This window comes from Pinus tabuliformis, chromosome Q (genome assembly GCF_031772625.1).
Source record: "Pinus tabuliformis cultivar Carrire ecotype Pingquan chromosome Q, CPIR1, whole genome shotgun sequence".
NCBI classification, from domain to species: domain Eukaryota; kingdom Viridiplantae; phylum Streptophyta; class Pinopsida; order Pinales; family Pinaceae; genus Pinus; species Pinus tabuliformis.
Genome location: NC_142296.1, coordinates 440,084,861 through 440,107,600, shown reverse-complemented (window position 1 = coordinate 440,107,600; position 22,740 = coordinate 440,084,861). Strand labels below are relative to the sequence as shown.

Below are 22,740 nucleotides of genomic sequence, written 5' to 3'. Positions count from 1 at the left end.
TATCCTCCTTCATAATCAACTTAGTATCCACTGCGTAATAAAACTCATGCATATGTTTCTCAACAGTAATAACATTTGTACCATTGAATTTAGGCAACCATTTTCTATACTTCTCAGGTAGTGGATGTGGTGCATCAGGGAATTCGCTAACATTTAATGGCCTAAATGCTGCAATGAGCTAGGGTTTGTCCGCGGTGTTAGGAGTGGTATTATCCATAAATAAGCTTCTATCAACAAGACTTTTTGGGATCACAGGGGATGTAGTTGCGTTGGTTGTTTTACGGGTAGTCTTCTTCTTTCTTGAAGCTATGGTATCGTTAGAGTAACTACGAGGGGATCTAGTTGGATCAGTATCAGGAGTCGTCAGAAGAGAAGCTATTTTGTCATCTTAAATGTTCTCTTCAAAGGGAGATGAAGCTTAATCTTCAAATAACGAGGAGGTCGACTCAAATCCTCGTCGGCAACGATGCTAGAAGTTGTTGCCTCAAAGTCTAGTAGGCCTTGTGAGAGGCCTCACAAAGCAAGAACTAAACCGTGGGACAACAACGAGGTGGAGGCCCACTGCCACCACAACGCACCACCTCTTGTTCTTTAGTGGATTTTCACCACAAGGGAGGCTTCTTGGTACAAGTCACCTAAAAATATTCTAAGGCAATGGTTCAGAGGTGACAGATTGGATAAGATCAAAGAGGTCACTTAGAGGACAAGGTTCAATCCAATGAAACATGGAGCAACTTGCTCTCCATGAAACCTATCAAGGACACTTATAGTGTAGGGTTTTAGGGTTATGCAATAAAATTGGCTCTCATAGGCATATAAGACCAAGAAAAGGCTTGTGAAAAATATGTATAATCAACAAAAAGGAACCACAAGCCTTCAATAAGCCCTAAGTTGAAGCCTTAATGCTAAACTAGGGTTTCCTAGAGCAAAATTGCCTAGGGGTTAGTGACGTTAGCCCTAGGGAGGCTATTCCAACCGTGGAAAAGGCTAGATTTTGATGCTATAAGGTTCAATCCATAGGAAAAACCTCACAACAAGCCAATGACTTGGCCCTAGTTGAATTTGTCCCTATGCCCTAGCATTAGCGGCTTGCCTTGAAGGCCTAAAATTGAGAGAGAAAGAGAAATTTACAAGGTTATGGTATGGTTTGATCATCTATGTGGAAGCTAGTGCCTACTTCTTGGGTGATGGAGTCTAAGGGAAAAATTACTATGGAGATATCAAACCCTAGAAGGGAGTAAGGGGGGAAAACCTAGTTTTCCACTTTCAAAACCCTAGCTATCACTCAATGAGGGGATAAAATCAAGAGAAAAGCTCTCTAGGAGGTTCTGAAGGATGTCCAAGATTCTTCAATTAAAGCATATACAATATTTTACCAAAATTTCATATAAAGATATGCAATTAAAGAACATAGAAAACCCTAGCAAATATATTGCATACAATAACCATTAAAAGATATTCAACAAAAAATACTCACAAGATATCCATGAACAATCCTTCATTATCCCAAAGTGATGTCTCCGCAACAAGAACTAGTCTCCAAAACCGAAAATATCCACAAAGATCATATCTCCACAAGAGTAATAGGCCATAAGAGCTAGGTCGTGTTGGAATTTTGGGTAGCTCGGAAGGTATTTTCGTGAAGGATACCCGACATAAGTTGTTGGTTGGGCAATTTACCCAAAAGTGGGGTTTTGGACCCAAGCAGTGGGTTTAGGACCAAAAGAAAACTAATTATTTATTCTTAAGGGTAAAGAGGCTAGTCTAGAGGTTTCCTAAGTGACCGAAGGAAAACGATAAATAGAGGAGACCTAAGGTGAGTTCTCATACATTATGTGTAAGAGAGATGTGAGCTCTCTTGTGTTAAGAGTGCAAAGTTTTGCTCATGGAGAAGGCTACAACTCCTAAATTAGCAAGAGGACCAAGGGTTTGGAGGGCTGAGATCTGGTTGAGTTTATTTAGGGCCCAATCTAGGCCAAGAAGAAGATTTGTCCAAGTTGTTGAAAGAGGCTGAGATAATCCTGTTTCGAGAAGGCCGAGTCAAGGGAGCAAGGGTGTTGAGGGCCGAAGAGCAAAGTCGAGAGTTTAAGGCCTGGTCTAAGGCCAACATGGAAGTCTTTCCCATGTTTCTGTTGTGTTTGAAGAAGACGCTGTGAACAAAAGTATAAGGAAGGGTTGAGGGTAGAGCTAAAACACATTGCAACTCATCCATTTGTGAATAGGAGATCCACAAACCTAAAGGAGAGACAAGTTGGAGTATTTTTGTGTTAAAAGAATCTCTAGAAGAGGGCCACATTCATCTTTGTGTATTTATTAAGAAGACCGAGCCATATTAGGGTTGGACAAAGGTTGTTTTTCTGTCTTGTTAAGAGGGCCAAAGCTTTGAAGGATTGGTTTTGTGTTATGTGAGAGAGCCGCAACCCTAAATATTTGTTACAAGAAGGCTGCAAGCCTCGAGTGACTAGTAGAGGGACGATGGGCCTCAATACCATGCACAAACAAGAAATAAGGGCTTCAGATGACCTTAGATTGGATTGATTACACCAATGGAAGATCGTGACCAGTAAGAAGGCTTGGAACCTTGGACAGAGAAGGATGAAGTCTATGAAAGATTATTAAAGGCTGCTATTTTGTGTTGGATAATTTTAGAGGTATATTTGTGAATTTTGTTCCCAAATGCAATTGTGAACAAGAAGTTTTCGTAAGCTAATATGTAGTGAATTTGATGGGTAAATTTGTTGAGTTGCTGAAGTATTTCAAGGGTTGTTATGCAGTGGTCTGAAGGACAAGATCCACTGTGAGGGTCTGATGTTTAAGGGATGATGTACAATGCATTTGAAGGAGAAAATACACTATGAGTAGCTAGTGGACAGAGGGGTATTTCTCTGTGTTTAAAGGAGGCAAAAGGACTTGCCAGGTACTAAGACAAAAGTGTACTGAAAGGGCTGATCCAAAAGGGCTACATTAGCAAGTAAGTTAAGTTTTTATTCTTGTCTATTTGTCTGGGAAAATTGCAGATTCGAAGTAGCATATTGCAGATCCTCAGAGAACTTTCTTCCAGAAAGTTCGAATTTCTCACTTGCTGATCAGCTGAGCAGTGACTAAAGGAGTCAGTTCGACAGTTGGGTGAGATGACATTGCATGGGCTTAGACATTAGGACAGATTGGACAAAGCCTCCAACTATGTCATATGGAAGACCAACATCTTCGCTGTTTTGGAGGAGTATGATCTCGAGGCCTACGTCAAAAGTGTTGTAGCTGTTCTTGCTGACAACGATAACAAACAACGATCAAAAGAAGAAGTACAAGGCTGAGGAGGGGAAGGCAAAGAGGCTCATTCTCGATGGAGTTCGAGATCATGTGGTCTCACACTTGCAGGGCAAGGATACAACCCGAGAGATGTGGGAAGCCTTGTCTTCTCTGTATGAAGGCTCTTCTGAACAATGGAAGATGTATTTAGAGCAGAAGTTGCAATGGACTTTGATGCAGAAAGGAGAAGAGGTGAACCTATATCTTCAGCGTCTTCAGGACATTAGAGACCAGCTTGCTGTAGTGGGGTCCACTCCTCAGCCAACCGCGATGGTGAGGATAGCCCTGAATGGAGTCTCGGATGAATGACAAGTTTTCATCCAAAGCATATTGGGCAGAGAAAAACTACCTTCATGGGAGGAGATGCGGGCGACTCTTCAACAGATTTAAGGAGAGACCTAGTGAAGGTCAACCTTAGCAGGTAGCAGTGGGAGTGGCACAAAGACGAAGGAGGAGGAGAACGCAGCTCTAGCATCGAAGGGACAATAGAAGCCAAAGCAAAAGGACATTTCGAAGGTGAAATGTTTCATTTGTGGTGAGATGGGCCACTATGCATCCCAGTGTCCTTTGAAGAAAAAGGATAAGGATGAGAAACATGATCCTAAGGCTGCTTCAGCAAAGATTGATGAGGGTAAGTTTGCCATGAGTGCCCACGCATCTCTAGGAGGGAGATGGGGCGATATTGAGCTGTAGTTGGGAGGACTACATGTGGGCAGGATCCTTGATGAGTCCACCTCTTGGATCAATTCCTTGGTATGGGAGCACAAGATTCAGCAGTAGCGAGATGGACTTAGTGTCAGATGATGCAATAGAGTGTTTGGAGGACAGATGCAGTAGCTAGGGACCAAAGACTGATCAGCGCAAAGCAAGGTTGGCAGCAGTGCAGTTGGCACAATGTAGGAGTCAGCAGCAACGCAAAAGATTTAGAGGGTCAGAATCAATAGTAGTCAGATTCCAACATTCATTGTATTATGCTGAACACAATTAAGTTCAACTAATTTTGGATGTTTTTTAGTTTCTTCTCTTAGCAACTGAGTTGCAGTACGGATGCAATGTTAGCAGTGGCAGTGCTAGCAGTATAGCATATGCAGCATTTGGGAGGGAGTTGTAGTACAGATGCAGCAGTGGCAGTGTCAGTGTCATGGGTAGTAGTACAGTAGCAACAGTAGCACAGTGGTGGTGGCAACAACAGTGCAGAAAGGAGGTGCTTTAGAAACAGAGCAACATGCAGGTGGACATTGTTGCTAGAGCACTTTCCTTCTAAAAGGGAGTGTTAGTTTTTGGTAGCATCGGAAGTGCTCTAGCCTTGAAAATTGGTGGAGAGGCTAAGGCGCATGAGTTCTGAAGAACTCAGAAACCGTTTGGTGAAATTCCACCCGGATTGTATTTTATTAAATAATTAATATTTTTAATGGAGTTCCTAAGTCTAAACTTATGGAAATTAAAATATTAATGGGTATAATCAAAATATCAGTGAGAATGATCTAGAAGGCAGATCAAGTCATGTTTTAATCTTCGCCGTTGATTAGAGACTTAATCTCGGCAGTTGAAGACTCAACAGGAAAAGTATAAAATGGAGGCTTAGGGTTCATTTAGAAGCACACACAGAGAGATTGAGGAAATCGATTTTCTGAGATGAGAAGTTCTTAGGAGGAAAATTGATTGGGGGGATCTTGTAGCTGAGGGGCAGAGAGAATCCGAAAGAAGGGCTTTCCGGAGAATACTGACAGAGAGGCGGAGAGAGGTTGCACAGTGGCAACGTAGTAGCTGGGAGAGCTGATGCTGGGCTAGTCTGGGCCCACACAATCCTGATGCAGAGCCAAAAGGTCCTGCGCAGAGCAGAAAAGCTGCCTGCCACGCAAAATCCAGAACTGTCGGAACAACCAGAATTGCTAGGAATTGCCGAAACTGCCGGAAGAACCGGGATAGCTGACGTAGAGGGCAGAGAAGGTGATGTAGGGCTGATTGTTGATTAATGGTTGTCATTGATGTCAACCCAAGAAGCACCAAGGGCTACCCCGCTCTTTCATGGGCATGTTGACTTGACAACTTACTCTATTTTGAGTCAAGGATCTTCTAGATGGATTCTACCCGCCGAGATGTTTCCGTTGATATATGGTACGCCAAGTAATTCTTCACGGTTTGAGAGATATTCATGTTTGAAGTTAGTAACCCCAGTTAGTGGGCTAAAACCCTATGGGGTTGTGGCATGGCACTCATAATTGGTTGTGGTCATTGAATAGTCAATAATTAATAAAAAAAATTGCTCCTAAAATCTCTCCAACATTCACTTGTTGAGGAACCTCTCAACTCAAGACATTCATATAAATAATGAGCCTCATATCCTCCTTTAGTAGGGATTTTGTGGCTTAAAACAGGTCATCCTTTCATTTTCGCTATAACGTTTTTTCTACGAAGCTTCAGAAGCTGAAATTAAAACCCATTTGAGTCAAGATCTTGATAGACCTCGTGACCAAATTTCAGATCTTGGTCTGCGATATGTTCGGAGATATGATCTGAGGAAGTTAGGGTTTTGTAGGCTCCCAAATGCCTTGTCAAACAGTTGACGTTGGGAAAATCATCATAACTTTCTCTCTGAGCATTGGATTCAAATTTCGTAAATAGTGACAGAAATAGGACGAACTGTAGTTTGTTGGGTATCGTTTTTAGGGCCGAAGGTCGCAACAGTGACACATGGCACTTCGTACAAGTTCGCTCTATTGAAATATTCTATAATCAAGTCATCGTGGGAGATTGGGCATAATTCTTTCTTGAAGAATCCAATCTTGATCAGACCTGTGGGGTTGGAAAGCGGACTCAGAGGACTACCACAGGACGAAATTTCAGACCCTAGAGATCCGAAATTACATAGATACAACAGGTTCAATTTTGAGCTCCTAGAATGCAAGAAAAAGCATGCATTCAAGGATCATTGCAGTAAGGACCACACATCAACAGTCAAGGGTAAGTCCCCTGCAACAAGGTATGTATGATTAGTGTTTACATTTGAATTTTGAGTATCATGTTTGACATATGTTTTTGCAGGAAAACATAAGTATATACAGTGTCTCGTTATATCTCTATGTCTCTATATGCCACAGTTAGTTTTGATACAACATTTCAGATGTCCTATTCTTGATACTACACATTTGATGCTACACCAAGTTTGCTAAATCTCTATGATGTTGTAAGTTCATGTTACTTGTCTTGTCATAGTTGATAGAATGGTCTCTATTGTTGTACTTAGAACTTGGTTCATCACAAGTCTAGGGTCTGTCATCAGTTTCTATTGTATATATATTTAGGTCAGTTTTGGATATAGTCTTGCATAGAGTCCAGGCCTATATCAAGAGTGGGAGTCTTCTCCTATTGCTGCAACAAGTCCACAACAAAAGTGACAAGAACCCTTCAGGTACGCATTGTAATTTTAATTTGCATTTATTCATTATTATGCACTTACATGTGTTTTGCAGGCAGAGGTAAGTTGAAGGGTATTTTGTTTTGTTTTGGGATTGGTTTCGCTGGGCAATTTTTTCATGCAGGTAGAAGAAGATTCAAGTACAACTTCAAGCAAGAATTCAAAAGCAGAAGTATCAAATCAAAGGAAGCATTGCAAGGGGACATCCTTTGAAGACATGACAGCGATCCGTATATTGTGAAGAGGTGTCAAGGCCAAGAGTCATCATTGTAAAGTTGTAAAAATGTCATCGTTGGAAGAGTCATTATTTTAAAAGATTCAATCTGCCTAGAGTCGGAAAGACATTATTGGGAGGTATAGGAGTCTTTGTTGGGATGATGTCATGGTTGGGTTGTAGGTCATAGTGTGATTGGGTGTTCGGTCAAAATCATTGTAAATCATATTGTATCATGGATCGTTGTCCCTGGTACGGGAATCCACACTCTTGTCTCATTTCAGTCATTATAGGGTGGTAGGGAGGTGCTAGGCTGGTGCATGAAGTCGCCTACAGGTTGGAGCCTGTGAACACTTCAGGGTGGTAGGGTGGTGCTAGGGCGAGTTGTGGCTCGCTAGGGTGTTGGGGCATCCATTCAGTTGATTAATGAAGAAACCAGGGCGTTGGGGCGTCCTTCCAGTGGGAGTTGGAGAAGAATGCTTTTCTAGAATTATAGGAAGTTGTTGCTTTCATTTCAATTGGGGCTGAAGATTAAAGAATTTATTATAAAAGCGTTCGGTGGTTTTTGACCCGGAGGGGGTTTTCCACCTAAAATTCTTGTGCCTACTGTGTTATTTTATTTACTGCTATTACTGTATAAACATTAATAATAATTGAAGATTAACTAATGCTCTGAAAAGATTTAAAAGTGCTAATTGCTAAGGAATACTGATTCACCCCCCCTCTCAATATTTCCAACAACGCAAAGCTAGTGCAAAAATAGTCGGGGTTAGCCAGTCTTGTGCCAGATCAGTCGGAATTCTACCGGGTGAAGTGAGGTAAAATTCACTCAGATTTTCCGCCAGTATTTTCTCTATAAAGGATTGCTAGATGAGCATCCTAGATTTGTATTCAGATATTTCTCCTGCATAATAATAAACCCTCAGAACTGTTGCACCAGTTTTCCCGCATTGGGTTTTTCCGAGGACTATTGTATCCAAAAATAAGTGTGTGCTATGTATATTGTTCTTTGCTCTGTTTTCTGTTTCATGAGATCAAATATTTAATTAGTGTAGGCTGCAGAAGTAATTTGCTTCAGTATTCAGAAGAATAACTTGATGAATGTAATTTAAAAATCAAGTAGGTGAAGTAGATTTAGATTTGCTGTAGTAGGGGTTCCTTCGAGTAGTAGGAATTTTCACACATCAACTGCTCAAGTCATTATATTTCCCAATGTCAACTCACTTTTGATCACTTGTGTGTGTGCTCCTTCATTTATTGTTGTTTTCAACTTCAACATAATGCACTTGTTAAGAATTTTATATATGTAGTTTCTTAATAAATTGCCACTGTAGCTTGGTTTTGATCCATATTTTGGCACATGCAGGTTTCTTGGTATTGGTACATTTTATTGGCGTTGGTAGACGTGGAAGGAAATTTTCTTGGTATGTAAAGTCACATTTATATTCATTAGATTTTTGAGTAGATTAAAATTTTACTCACTAAGTGTAGTCCAAAGTATGCTTGGTATCTTATGATTTACCATAGGAGCTCAATAGTAGTTCATCGATAGAACATTTACTGAGAATGAAATAAAATGCCACTTTTAGTTACATATATATTAGGTTTTGTGTGTCGTTGGACTATATAATAGGAGTGTATATACTATAAACGTTATAAAGGGATATCAATGGGAATTTGGTTAGCAACATGAATCTTCCGCGAATATCAACTATATCCAAACAGATATAAAAATCAATACCAAACTAGATCTTGAATTATTGCATTATAACTTTGAAGCACTTTTCCCTATCGTTAATGAATGGAACAATGCTGTTCCTAAAATTTAAAGCAATGAGAAGTAGAACATCAGCAAGGAATGCATACTATAACATCTCACCCTAATCTCTACACGTTTTAAGTTGTGTTGGACTATTGTTGGGTGCTTTTTATTGTCAAAATTCAGACCATGGTGAACAGATTCTGCACTTTAGAAACTATCTTAAAACCACAGATAACTAAAACTGAAAACATCAATCAAAATCTCTGCTATAGAGTACTTTAACCTGCAAATGCACACTGCCGATAATTAAAATAGAAAACACACTAATTTGAACACTCTAGAGTCTAAACGACATCATTGATTTTCTATTAAATCTGAAAACAGAAAGCTCAAGTTACAGCTCAAAACTAGAACTCTCAAACCACAAAATGGTGCCATCCACTTCTCCTTTATGAACTAGGAGAAAGAGACGTACAATGAATCTGGACACACCACAATAGTGCCTTAACTAGCAGTGTAAAATGCAACCCTACTGCACCTAGCTTGCACTGAGATGGGAATCCACATGCATGGGCACCCTTACTAACTTAGGGAGCTACACACTCTAACGTGTGCATGCAAAACTAAATAAAACAAAAATAGATTCAGAACTGAAATTTGAATCATTGAATATAAAAAAAAGCATCTAAAACTAGAAATGCACTGAAAATGTTGAATTCATGCTTTTTGCTTGCATGCACCCCTTATCTCTCTCTTCTCTATAAATACTAGTGTACCCTAATCAATGTTGTATGGCTTTGCTGAAGGGGGAATGTTGTATACGGTTGCTGCCTGCTCTGCTAGAAGAGGAAGGTGGAATACCATTTAAGCTATGCACAGGTAAAGCTAACACTCCCTCTTTCTGAAGAAAGCGTTCTCCCCTTACCACACCTCTCCTTGAGCATCTCAAACTCCCCCATTGTCAGGGGCTTGATCAAGATATCTGCAACTAATTTGTAGCAATGCACTGATGAACCACTGTTCCCTTCTGGACCCTGTGTTTGATGAAGTGGTACTTGATCTCAATATGCTTGGACTGGTCATGAAATACTGGACTCTCAGAGAGTTTGATACAGCTCTGATTGCCACAGTAAGTCATGGTAGTGTCCAAGCTCTGATATGTCAACTTTGCTAATAAATTACAAAGACAGATGTCTTCACCACTAGTAGAGCTAGCTGTCATGTACTCTGCCTCTTTGAACTAAATGCCACTAATGCCTGAATCTTGTTGAACCAAGAAACTATACTTGAACCCAATTGAAGCAACACCCTAAAGAATTCCTCTCATCACTAGCACTGCCTACCTAATTAAAATCTGTAACCCCATGTAGCACCATCTGTTTGTCACCTAACTACCTCAGAGCAAAATGCAAGGTGACCTTAAAGTACTAGAGAACATGTTTTGTGACAATCCAATGAACTTGCATGGCCTCCATCATATACTGGCTCAAGGCGTTGACTGCAAAATAAATGTTAGGTCTGGTATTTATGAAGTACATGATGAAACCTATCAGCATGGTTGGTTGCAAAATGGTTCTCTTAGCAAGAAGGCATTGACTATGAGGAGACCTTTGCTCCTACAACAAAGATGAACACCATTTGATTTGTTATAGCCATGGCGGCACAGTTTGGATGGAAGGTTCATCAGATGGACGTGAAGAGTGCTTTTCTGAATGGAGTTTTGTAGGAAGAGGTCTACATTTAGGAGAATCTAGTTTGTAGACTGAAGAAGGCTCTATATTGTGAAAATTCTGTTACTGCAGCAAATGATTTATTTTTCCTACTTATTCTTCAATACGATATTTATGAAATCGCTTCAGTAAATATTAAAATAAACTCTACTGCAGATATCACACCATAGAGTAGAAACAAAACATGCACAAAAACAAATACATCAACACAGTTATTTTTGGACAAATGTCCCCAGAAAAACCCAACTTGGGAAAACTGGTGCAGCAGAGGAGGATTTTATTATTAAACAACTTTTCTGAGTACACTGGGTGCCAAACTGGCTCACCTGACTGAGATAAATTCTCCAGCACCTCTCCTAGGCTCAGCGTCTGACCTGCTAGCCTCTGTGCAGCTCCCAGACCCTCTGTGTCAGCAATTTTCCTCTCTGCATCAACACTGGGCCTCTCTGCGTCACCCACACAGACCCTTAGTGACGTGCAGTCCTGCTGCCTCTGTGTCTCTCTGAGTGGCTTTGCTTCTGCCTTTTTGACCTCTACACTAATCCTCTGGCACTGTCCCTGCCTCTCAGCTTTGTACTCGCTACCTCTTGCTGCAATCCAGACCTCTAGTTCGAATTTCTCAGCAACCCCACTCCAAAAATTGAACTCACTGGTCTCCCTCAGTGTGTCACCAACTGACCCTCAAGTCCCCTCTTATACTTTTCCTGTTGATGAATCAACGGTCGAGATTAAGTCCCTAATCAACGACTAAGATTAAAATAGACTTGATCCTTACCTTTTGGAAGCTTCTCATCCTTATCTTTATTAATACCCATTAATATTTTTATTTCCCTAAGTTTAGACTTAGGAACTCATTAAAAATATTAATTATTTTAATAACTCTTCATCTGGATGGATTTTTCCAAAACGATTTCTGGGTTTTGGAGATCTCATGTGCTTTAGCCTCTCCACCAATTTTCATGGCTAGAGCACATCCGATGCTACCCCAAATCAACACTCCCTCTTAGCGAGGAATGTGCTATAGTAATACTCCACACTGAGCATCACTCTGATTATATGGCACCAGTACCTGTGCTGATGCTAGGCCTCCCCGCCCAACATCCTCTGCACTGCTGCATCCTGTACTACTGCCCATGGCTTTGCCACTGCCACTGCTGCATCCGTACGACAACTCCCTCTGCATCCGTGTTGTTGCTGGTCCTTCTTCCCAACACTGCATCTGCACTGCAACTCCCTCTGCATTCGTGTTGCAGCTAGTCCTTTTTCCCAACATTGCAACCTCTTATCATTATGCTGCATCGTGCTACTGCTAATTGCTACTGCACTGCAACATCATACCCATTTCTGCTACTGAAATGAGTTCTTTATCATCCCCATCTTCTCCTTGAAATAATCAAACTTTGTTCTTCCAAGGGCCTTGGTAAGGATGTCTGCCACATGTTCTCCTGTAGGAGTGTAGCTTAATTGTATAGCTCCTCGTTGGACACAGTCTCTGATAAAGTGACACCGAATATCAATGTGCTTTGACCGATCGTGAAATATTGGATTCTCAGAGAGCTTGATGCAACTTTGATTATCACACATGATCCTGGTCACCTCAATCTTTCTTCTGAATAGGTTCAGAAGCAATTTTCTAAGCCATATGGCTTCGCACGAAGCTATGCTTGCAGCCATATATTCTGCTTCAGTTGAGGTCAGAGCTAGGATTTTTGTTTTCTACTGCACTAGGAGGTCATTCTCGATCCAATGTTGAAACAGTACTGAGAATTACTTTTCCGGTCTGTTGAACTTCCTGCCCAATCTGCATCAGTAAATCCACTCAATCTGATATCCTTGCTCCTCGTGTACAAGAGTCCATAATCGATTGTTCCCTGTAAATATCTGAGAACATGTTCCGCTGTTGCCCAGTGCGCCCTCTTCAGTTCCACCATGAATTGACTGAGGGTGTTGACAGCGTAACAAATGTCTGGCCTGGTATTGACCAGATACATCAGGGATCCTATGAGATGCCTGTATAAGGTGGGATCAACATCCTTGTCTTCTGATGCATCAATTTTCTTCCAGTTGGTGATCATTGGAGTAGCCATGGGTCTACAATCCTGCATCCTGAATCTCTTCAGAATTTCTGTAGCATATCTCCCTTGTCCAAGGAAGATCTCCCCCTTCTGCTGCCAAACTTCCAACCCTAGGAAATAATGCATCTGTCCCAAATCCTTCATGTCGAATTCTATGGCTAGATTCTTCTTGCAGTCCCCGATGAGCCTGGATGATCCTGTCAGGAAGAGATCATCCACATATAATACTAGGATTAGAGGTTCATTCTCTACAACCAGATAATAGAGATTTGGATCTGCGTCACTCTTGACAAACCCCGTCTTCTGCAAGTAGCCATCAATTCGACCATACCACGCTCTAGGTGCATGTTTTAGCCCATACAAGGCTTTCTTCAATCTCCATACATGAGACTTCTTCTCATGTGTCTCAAAGCCTTCTGGCTATTTTAACATCCATCTGATGAATCTCCCATCCCATTTGTGCTGCAAGAGATATCACGGTTCTGATAGATGTATACCTGGCTACTGGGGCGAAGGTCTCTTTGTAGTCAATTCCTTCCTTCTGAGCATACTCCTTAGCCACAAACCTGGCTTTGTATTTTTCCACACTGCCGTCTGCAGCGTATTAATCTTGTAGATCCATCTCGAACCTACCACCAATCTGTCTTGAGGCCTCGGCACTACTTCCTAGACAACGTTCACCATTATAGAGTTGTATTCTTCTACCATTGCATCCAACCAAAACTGATGTTGGGTAGCCTCCTGGAAACTGGCAAGCTCCCCATCCTGAGCTACTAATGCTTGATATCTATCTGGCTGTTTTCACTCCCTTTTATTGTTTCTTGGTGCACCGATGAAATCCTTTGCATCTCGCAGAATCTAAGTTCGTTCCCTGCTCGTTCTTCCTCTAGTAGCAGGTGCTTCTGTTAGCTCCTCCTCCTGTGATTCTTCCTGTTCTGAGGAAGAATTCTTGTCTTCTGTTGGTTGAAGTGGTTTGACCAACGACTCATCTTTTGACTGCACTTCGGAAGGCATTTCTCGAGATTTTCTGGAGGCCCTATCCTCCATGAACTTCACATCTTGTCGAACTACTACCTTCCTGGTCCCTAGAAGATAGATTCTGTATGCCTTAGCGTTCTTGCTATATCCCACTAGATATCCTTTCTCTGCAGTTTGATCTAGCTTCTTCCTCTTTTCCTCGGGTATGCGGCAATATGCTAAGCTCCCAAATATCCTGAAATGACTGACTTCAGGTGTCTTCCCTGTGAAGACTTTCTCTTGAGTAACCTTGCCCAATGCCCGATGAGGAGTTCTATGTTGAACATAGACTGTCGTGTTGCATGCTTCTTCCGACAGGAATTTTGGCATATCCTGATCATACATCACGGCCTTGGTTGCTTCCACGATAGTTCGGTTCTTCCTTTCTGCTACTCCATTTTGCTCCGGATTGTACGAAGCTGTCCACTCTCTTCTGATGCCCTCCCCAGTGCAAAATTCTGTGAAGTCCTTGTTGACATATTCTCCACCATTGTCTAAGCGCAAAACTTTTATTTTCTTTCTAGTCAGATTCTCCACCAGAGCCTTGAACTCTTTGAATCGATAGAAAACCTCATCCTTGGTTTTCAGAAAATAAATCCAAGTTTTCTTGGAGTGGTCATCAATGAAAGTAACGAAGTATTCAGCACCACTAAGAGATTTAGTGGACATAGGTCCGTAGATATCTGAGTGTATCAATCCTAGTACACTCTTGGCCCTGTTTTTACTTCTAGGAAATGCTGCTTTGGCATACTTGCCCAGAGCACATCCTCTGCATACATCATCTCTTTTTGTACTAAGATCTGAAACTCCTGTTACAGTTTTCCTGAGAATTCTCAACGCCCCATGGTGCAAATGTCCCATTCGTCTATGCCATAGTTCATTCAGATCCTTGTCCCCATGACTGCCTATCAATGCCATTGGTGATTCTAGCTGTAACCTGTACAACATGTTATTTTTTATTCCGATCTGCACTTTCTTTTTCCAGCTTGGGTGTTTGATGTACACTTTCTCCTTGATGAAGAAAATGTCATAGCCCTTGCTTTGAAGTTGTGATACAGAAAGTAAGTTCATCCCTAGTCCTGGCACATGCAGCACATTGGTGGCTTGAAACCGCTCTCCCGTTTCTGTTTGAAATACTATGGTCCCCTTTCCTACTAGAGTACACTTTGCCTTATTCCCCATGGTGATCTGAAAATTCATCCTTTCCTCCTGATACTCAGAGAAACATTCTCGGATTCCTGTCATATGCCAGGAGGCTCCACTGTCTATATACCATACCTCAGATGATGTCGAGCTTGTTATACAAGCAACTTCTTCTTCCAATCTGGAAGCCAACATAGAGAAATCGAAATTTCTATCCCTTGTGCAACTTTTTGAAAATATGCATGAGTCTCCTGATGTTGATGCCTCTGCATCATGATCTCGACCCATAATTGATTTTCCCTTCATGTCTCTGATTCTTTGCTCTGATACCATGTGAAAATTCTATTACTGCAGCAACTGATTTATTTTTCCTACTTATTCTTCAATAAGTTATTTATGAAATCGCTTCAGTAAATATTAAAATAAACTCTACTACATATATCACACCATAGAATAGAAACAAAACATGCACAAAAACAAACACATCAACACAGTTATTTTTGGACGAATGTCCCCGGAAAAACCCAACTTGGGAAAACCGGTGCAACAAAGAAGGATTTTATTATTAAACAACTTTTCTGAGTACACTGGGTGCCAAACTGGCTCACCTGACTGAGATAAGTTCTCTGACACCTCTCCTAGGCTCAACGTCTGACCTGCTAGCCTCTACACAACTCCCAGACCCTTTGCGTCAACAATTTACCTCTCTGCGTCAGCACTGGGTCTCTCTGTGTCACCCACGCAGGCCCTCAGTGACTGCGCAGTCCTGCTGCCTCTGCGTCTCTCTGAGTGGCTTTGCTTTTGCCTTTCTGACCTCTGTGCTGATCCTTTGGCACTGTCGCTGCCTCTTAGATCCATACTCGCTACCTCTTGCTGCAATCCATGCCTCTAGTTCGAATTTCTCAATAACCCCGCTCCAGAAATCGAACTGACTAGTCTCCCTCAGTGTGTCTCCAACTGACCCTCAAGTCCCCTCTTATACTTTTCTTGTTGATAAATCCATAGTCGAGATTAAGTCCCTAATCAATGACTAAGATTAAAATAGACTTTATCCTTATCTTTTGGAAGCTTCTCATCCTTATCTTTATTAATACCCATTAATATTTTTATTTCCCTAAGTTTAGACTTAGGAACTCATTAAAAATATTAATTATTTTAATAACTCTTCATTCGGATGGATTTTTCCAAAACGATTTTTGGGTTTTGGAGATCTCATGTGATTTAGCCTCTCCACCAAGTTTCATGGCTAGAGCACATCCGATGCTACCCCAAATCAACATATATGGTTTGAAGTATGCATATAGGGCGTCGTACACCAATATTGCTAGATACTCGGATAAACGGGGGTTCCAACGGAGTCCTTTAGATTCTAATATGTATGACAAAAGAGTTGGCAATAATTTCATTCTTCTGGTTGTATATGTAGATGATATTATTCTTACAGGTAGTGAGGAAAGTGTCATAAAACAAATCGAATCGCATATGAGAAAAACTTTTGTCATGACTGATCTAGGCCTTCTATACTAATATCTTGGTGTAGAAATTTGGCAAACATGTAGGAGCATTTATATCTCCCAAACAAAATATGCCATAAGTTTGCTTGATGGGTTCAGAATGACAGATTGCAAAATCTCATCTACACCTATGGAGAAAGGGTTGAAACGTCTAGCCAAGATTGACTCTAAGGAAGTTAATGAGTTAGTATGTAGGAAACTACTGTTAATTTTATAGGGATATATTGTTCACTGCTTAGATAATTCCATTTCAAAACATTTTCTTTACATTCACGCCATAACACCATATCATCAATCATCAAATCATCAATAACAACTATGTAGAGAGGACAATAACATCAACAATACAATGGAACAATAAAGAACAACAGAAGGAAAGCATACTCAATAGAGACACCATGATTTAGGTCGGAGACCAAGGAAATACCCCACAAGGGGGAAAACTAAAAGCAGTTCTTCTTCTTCTATTAGATATTCATCAAATGTTTAGTTGAGATACAAGGTACAAATATCATGAGACATAATCCAACACATTAGGCTACCTAGGGCCTATACATACCTTGTTCACAACTGCGTTTATGAACCAGATTCATTGTCAATACTGCCATACAATACTATCATCAATAATAGAAAAGTCACTGTCATCATGGAGCAAGGTCACTGCAACAACGTCACTATATCATAATCCCTATATAAGGTCACTGTAACATCATAGGGTCAGTGCATAGCCACATCGTAGGTCTGTAGCAACATTGTAGATACGTAGTATATCAATATTGTAACGTCGTATCACTGTACAACAACATCGTATCTCCATTCAAGCAACATCATATATAGCAAATGCAAGTTGTATATTGTAGATGCAACTTCTTGTATCGCTTCTATACTTCACATATAGATTCATTTTGTTTGTCTTGTAGACTCTCTCATTAGGGTCTGTCCATACTATCATCAGAGGCATAGGCTAGGATTGTGGCAAAACACAGATCTGTATTCTCCCCTAATCTGTATACTATTGAAGTCATTTCGCACTTCCAGATCTAGGTCTATAGTAGCATCCAAATCAACAAGGATTTTGGGTCTGTTCAATATTGCAATTGTTGTTTTTCCACGATCTTGGGTCTAGGATAGAATCTTAAAATCTTTGACGCTACCAAACCAATAATCTCAACGATACTACTTTGCACAACAGAAATATAAAGCAGTAAATCACACATGCACAAAACATAGATAAGTTTTTACAATTTTAAACCCAACTTCGTTATATAAAACAACATATAATACAATAGTCTAGAGCTCCTGTACCAGGGATAATGGCCCTCATACATCCACTAGTACAAGATACAAAACTGGGGCTTGGTGTCAGTCCATCGACAATCAATCTACCCTCAACAAGATACTCTGACCATCTGGTTGATGAAGTCAACTCTCTCAACTCCTCTTAGCTATACCTTGTACCTGCCTGGTTCTTCGGCTCCCGATTTGCAGCCCCTGCCTCTATCAATGCTCCAAGTCCATCTGGCCACTGAACCTTGGCTATCCAATCTGCTTGCTAGTTGATCGTTCATCCATCAACGCATCAACACATCGAGACTCTTGTCGAGTTGTTCACAGCTCCACTTGTGAACAACTCTCAACTGCCCACTGCTACTCCTCAGCTACTCAAGGACTTCAACCCACTATGGTCTTCCTGCGTTGCTCCAATGAAGACCAACATAGGGCACGAAGGGATGCCACCTATCACTGCAAGATGTCCATCTCCCACAATGAACACGGGCTAGGAGGACTGCCCATCTTCTGCTATAGATGTCCTTCTCCACACACATGTCTCGGGCTCCACAAACTGCTCCTGGTTGATTAGACCCTTGAGCTCAAGAACTGCCTCTCTCGCAACTACCTTTGTCCATCAAGGTGTTGCTCATCGGGCTCCAACTTGGACACTATCTCACTGTCCTCCAGCAGACCATAAGTGCCCAATCACGTCCACACTTGGTCCACTCTCACGCTGCCCTCCAACAGTCCACGAGTGACCAATCCTCGCTGTAGCATCTGCTCCTAGTTAGGGCATCCAACACCTAGGAAACCCTTCCACATGGCTGCTAACAGACTTCCAAACTGTCCTGTCCTAGGACATCATCCACTAGCATCAATTCAACCTTAACACATCAATACAATACATACCTAGCCTGTTCCTGCACTCGCACATTCCTGTACTCGCGTTCTTGCACTCGTGTGTTCTTGCACTCGCGTTCCTGCACTCATGTGTTCCTGCACTTACGCGTTCCTGCACTCGCGCGTTCCTGCACTTGCATTCCTGTACTCGCATTCCTGCACTCGCATTCCTGCACCCACGCCTTCTTGCACTTCGCGCATTCTTGCACTCACGCGTTTCTGCACTCGTGTTTCTACAATTTGCACATTCCTGCACTCACACATTCCTGTACTTGCATTCCTACACTCGTGCGTTCATGCACTCGCGCGTTCCTGCACTTGAGCTGGCTTTCTTGATGTGTAGACTATGAAAGATGCTTCTTGGATGTGTTAAATTACTCTCCTCCACCTTATATTTATACACAATATAAAGGGCTCCACGAATTAGTGAAGAGACATCTATTGGCCAAATTTTACTTCAAGCCTACATGACTTGAAAACCAATAATTACTTGTCAACTTCAAAAATTCATTTCTCGACTTCTACAACTCGGAATTCGACGATTCTTGAAGCATTGGATTCTCCTTTCCTCCCTCTATTGTCTCATTTCATCACATATAGAAATGTGCTTTCGGAATTGCCCCAAACACGATTGGGTGCAAAACCTCAGGCTTGGGTTCTAAGCCCACAAGCCTACTTGTGGCGCTTTGACCTCCAACCCTTGAACACTAGGGCTTGGAGTACCTCCCAAGCTACACAAAAATCAACAGTAATCACTTCGGTATACATCACTAGCAATACAATTGATCTGCTCTTCAAGTCTCCACATCATGCAATACAAAAGGTCTACACTTTCACATGAGATCATAATATGAGGTCTACTACTCGCATACAAGACTGCAACTTGCATCATAATGTAAGGTCTACAACTAGCTTACAAGTCTGCAAATTGCATCATAATGTAAGATCTGCAACTCGCTTACAAGTCTGCAAATTGCATCATAATGTAAGATCTGCAACTCACTTCATAGTATATGGTCTACAACTTGCTTATGAGTCTGCAACTTACATCATAATGTAAGTGTATCACTTCGCATCACTATTAGGGTCTGTTGACATAACTCACATTCATCAAATCACTGTAGTATATGTAGGGATTGTAACCCCGACAAAGCTCAATAATCCAAACAAGAAATCCTCATAAAAACCTCAAATATAACCTAGAGAGGATGCCCTATGAAGTGTCTCAAATGATCCGAAAATCTCAGAAGTAATAGTTCGAAAATATCAGAGAAAAACGTGTTATGCGAAGTGTTTTTGGAGAACAACCCAACAGGGTATTTATAGTAATTTTCCTATGCAAAAAGGTGCCTCATTAGGGTAAAGCCAACATGAGGCCGATTTAGACAGTTGGAGGGAAATTCAAAATCATATATATATATCTATATATCTATATATATATATATATATATATATATATATATATCTGTGTGTGTGTGTGTATGTATTGTGAAAATTTGGAGACACAAATTTCTACTGCAGCAACTGATTAAGTTCCTTCTATTTGTTAATTACTGAACAAATTATTTACTGCATCCTACAACAAATACCGAAACTAATACACTGCAACCTTCACCAATTAAATTAAATGCGGAAACAAGAAACTGAGCAAGAAAGAAATACACAACACATGACACCGTTATTTTTAGACAAATGTCCCCAGAAAAACCCAATGTGGGAAAACCGGTGTAACAGCTGAGGGTTTGTATTATTAAGCAATAGTTTTTTGAATACAATCTTTGGATGCCTTGCTGGCTATCCAATATAGAGAATCTGACTGACAGAGAGATGACTGAGATATACCTCACACTATCATTGGTGATCCACGACTGATCCAGGCCCTGGTTTGCTGGCCCCACGCTGGCTCTGCGACAGCTATTGCGTCAGCCTACGCAGTTTTGTGTTAGCCTCTTTGGGGATCTGCGTCACCTCTTCCCGGATCTCCTGTTGTCTGGAGATTCGAACTTCAGGCCTTTCGGTCTCACACCCCGGCTTCCTGCACTGAAACTCGTCTCTCCTGGCTGGAATTCGAACTTCCTCTGAAGCTCTGCGCTGCCTCTGCTTGGCCTTATGCTGCCCAACATGGCTTCTGTGCTTCCTCCTATGGATCTCCCTCTGCCTCCTCTGCGATGTATTCTCGGATCAGGAAACTCTCCAGCCGGAACTATCCTTGCCCCTCACTACAAGAAATCTCCTCAATCGATTCTCTAGCAACTGCTGCGCTGCCTTCTCTGAGAAATTCGATCTCTAATCTCTCACCCGATGTGTTTTCCAAATGCCCATCGAAGTCCTTATAATCCTCCAGTTGAGTAATCAACGACCCATATTAGATTCTAATCAATGGCTCAGATCATTTGGACTCCATCTTCGTCTTCTTCTAGAAGTTTTAGCGTTAGTTTGATTAATACCCCTTAATTATTTTAATTTCATGAGTTTAGACTTAGGCACCTATTAAAATTAATTAATTATTTTAATAAAACTCTCTCCGCGTGGAATTTCCCAAAACGATTTTTGGGTATTTTGGAATACATGTGTCCTAGCCTCCCTGCAAATTTTGAGGCTAAGAGCACATCCGATGCTACTAGAAATCAACACTTCCTCTTAGCGAGGAATGTGCTCTAGTAATGCAACCTGCTGAAGCATCACCCTTCTTTGTAACATGTCCCTCTGCGCTGCTGATGTCTGACATCACTGCCCACCAACTACTGCGCAAATGTTGCATTTGTACTGTTGCTGACCGTGCCACTGCCAACACTGCATCTGTACTGCAACCCTCATAAGTTCTGCATCTATGCTGCTGCTGACACTGCCACTGCCAACACTGCATTTGCACTGCAACCTCCTCCAACTGCTGCTGCTACTGCATCAACAACGAAAAAACATCCAAAATGATTGAACAGGTGTTCAACATGATGCATATGTTGCTAGAGTTCTGACTGTTGATTTATGGTAGCATCGGATGTGCTCTTAGCCTCAAAATTTGCAGGGAGGCTAGGGCACATGTATTCCACAATACCCATAAATTGTTTTGGGAAATTCCACCCGAAGACAGTTTTATTAAAATAATTAATTATTTTTAATGGGTGCCTAAGTCTAAACTTTGGAAATTAAAATAATGAAAGGGTATTAATTAAATTGAGGGTGAAACTTCTAGAAGAACACGAGGATCAAATCAATATGATCTGAGCCATTGATTAGAATCTAATCTGGGTTGTTGATTACTCAACTGGAAGATTATAAGAAGGACTTCGATTTTCTCACTAGTCAAAGTTCGACAAGAGGAAATCGAATCAGAGGGAGAGTTGCAGGTGAGATGGGGAGAGGGCATCAACATTAGTCGGGAGTGCAGGAGCAGAAAGAAGATGCAGAGCGGAGGAGGGACAACGTAGAGGCTGTGATGCTGAGACTGCGCAGTCCCTACGTAGAAGCTGACGTAATGAGACGCAGAGGGGGCAGCAAGTCCTCTCCAAAGTAAGAAGTCTCGCTGAGGAGCATGAGAATATTGTCTGTAAAATTTCTCATATAAATTCCTCTTCTATTCTGCTGGTTGTATCTTGTACATGAGATTTTTGCTGAAGATCAATAAAGAAACCCTCATCTGCTGCAAAAATTGGGTTTTTCCGAGGACAATTGTTCAAAAATAACTGTCATTGTGATTATACTTGTGCTAGTGTTTTTCCTTGCATTTACTTTCTTCAGTGTTTTAATTGTGAAGGCTGCAGTAGAATTTATTTCGATATTTGCTGTAGAAACACTGTGAATAACTTATTTCTGAATTAATAAGTAGAAGAAATAATATCAGTCATTGCAGTTGGATTTCTATTCAGAAATTTTCACGTGGTATCAGAGGTGAGTTAAGCAGGAGTGCAGATCGGAAGAGCTAGCGTTGAAGAGGAGGGAGTACGAAATTGCTGCTAGGCAGGAAATCGAATCCCCAGAGAAATTGCACAGTCCAGTCTAGGAGGGCAAATTTTCATAGGAAAATCTCTCTCTGAGAGAGTCGACAGAGAGAGAGATTTCCAGATTGAAGTGTGCCAGTGACAGAGAGAGCAATGCAGAAGTTCTTCAGGTGAAGACGCAATTTTAATGCAGCAGTTGCTGGGGCAGAAAAGTGTCAGAAATCGATAGGAAAAATAACACAAAGAAGGATGGAAAATCAAGATGCCTCTGAATTATCTTCCAAATTGGAAGAAGAATTCGCATTCTTGTCAAGTTCAGCGTCAACAATTGTTTGGTATATTGATAGCGGGGCTTCAGCCCATATGACTGGAGTACGAGAATATTTCTCGAGCTATCAAGAAGAGCAAATGGACTTCTAGATTACTATGGGAAACATAACGAAGTGTA

The 22,740-nt window shown here is 41.2% G+C and overlaps 1 protein-coding gene across 3 annotated transcripts in view; it reads left to right on the top strand.

The window, feature by feature from the left end:
* Positions 1 to 22,740, top strand: part of LOC149220105 (uncharacterized) — a 520,911-nt gene that overhangs the window by 79,914 nt on the left and 418,257 nt on the right. For all 3 annotated transcript variants that reach the window (XM_089382729.1, XM_089382728.1, XM_089382730.1), the window contains exon 3: positions 8,308 to 8,365. In XM_089382729.1, coding sequence (XP_089238855.1) covers positions 8,308 to 8,365 — 58 coding nt within the window. The remainder of the gene's footprint in view (positions 1 to 8,307; positions 8,366 to 22,740) is intronic.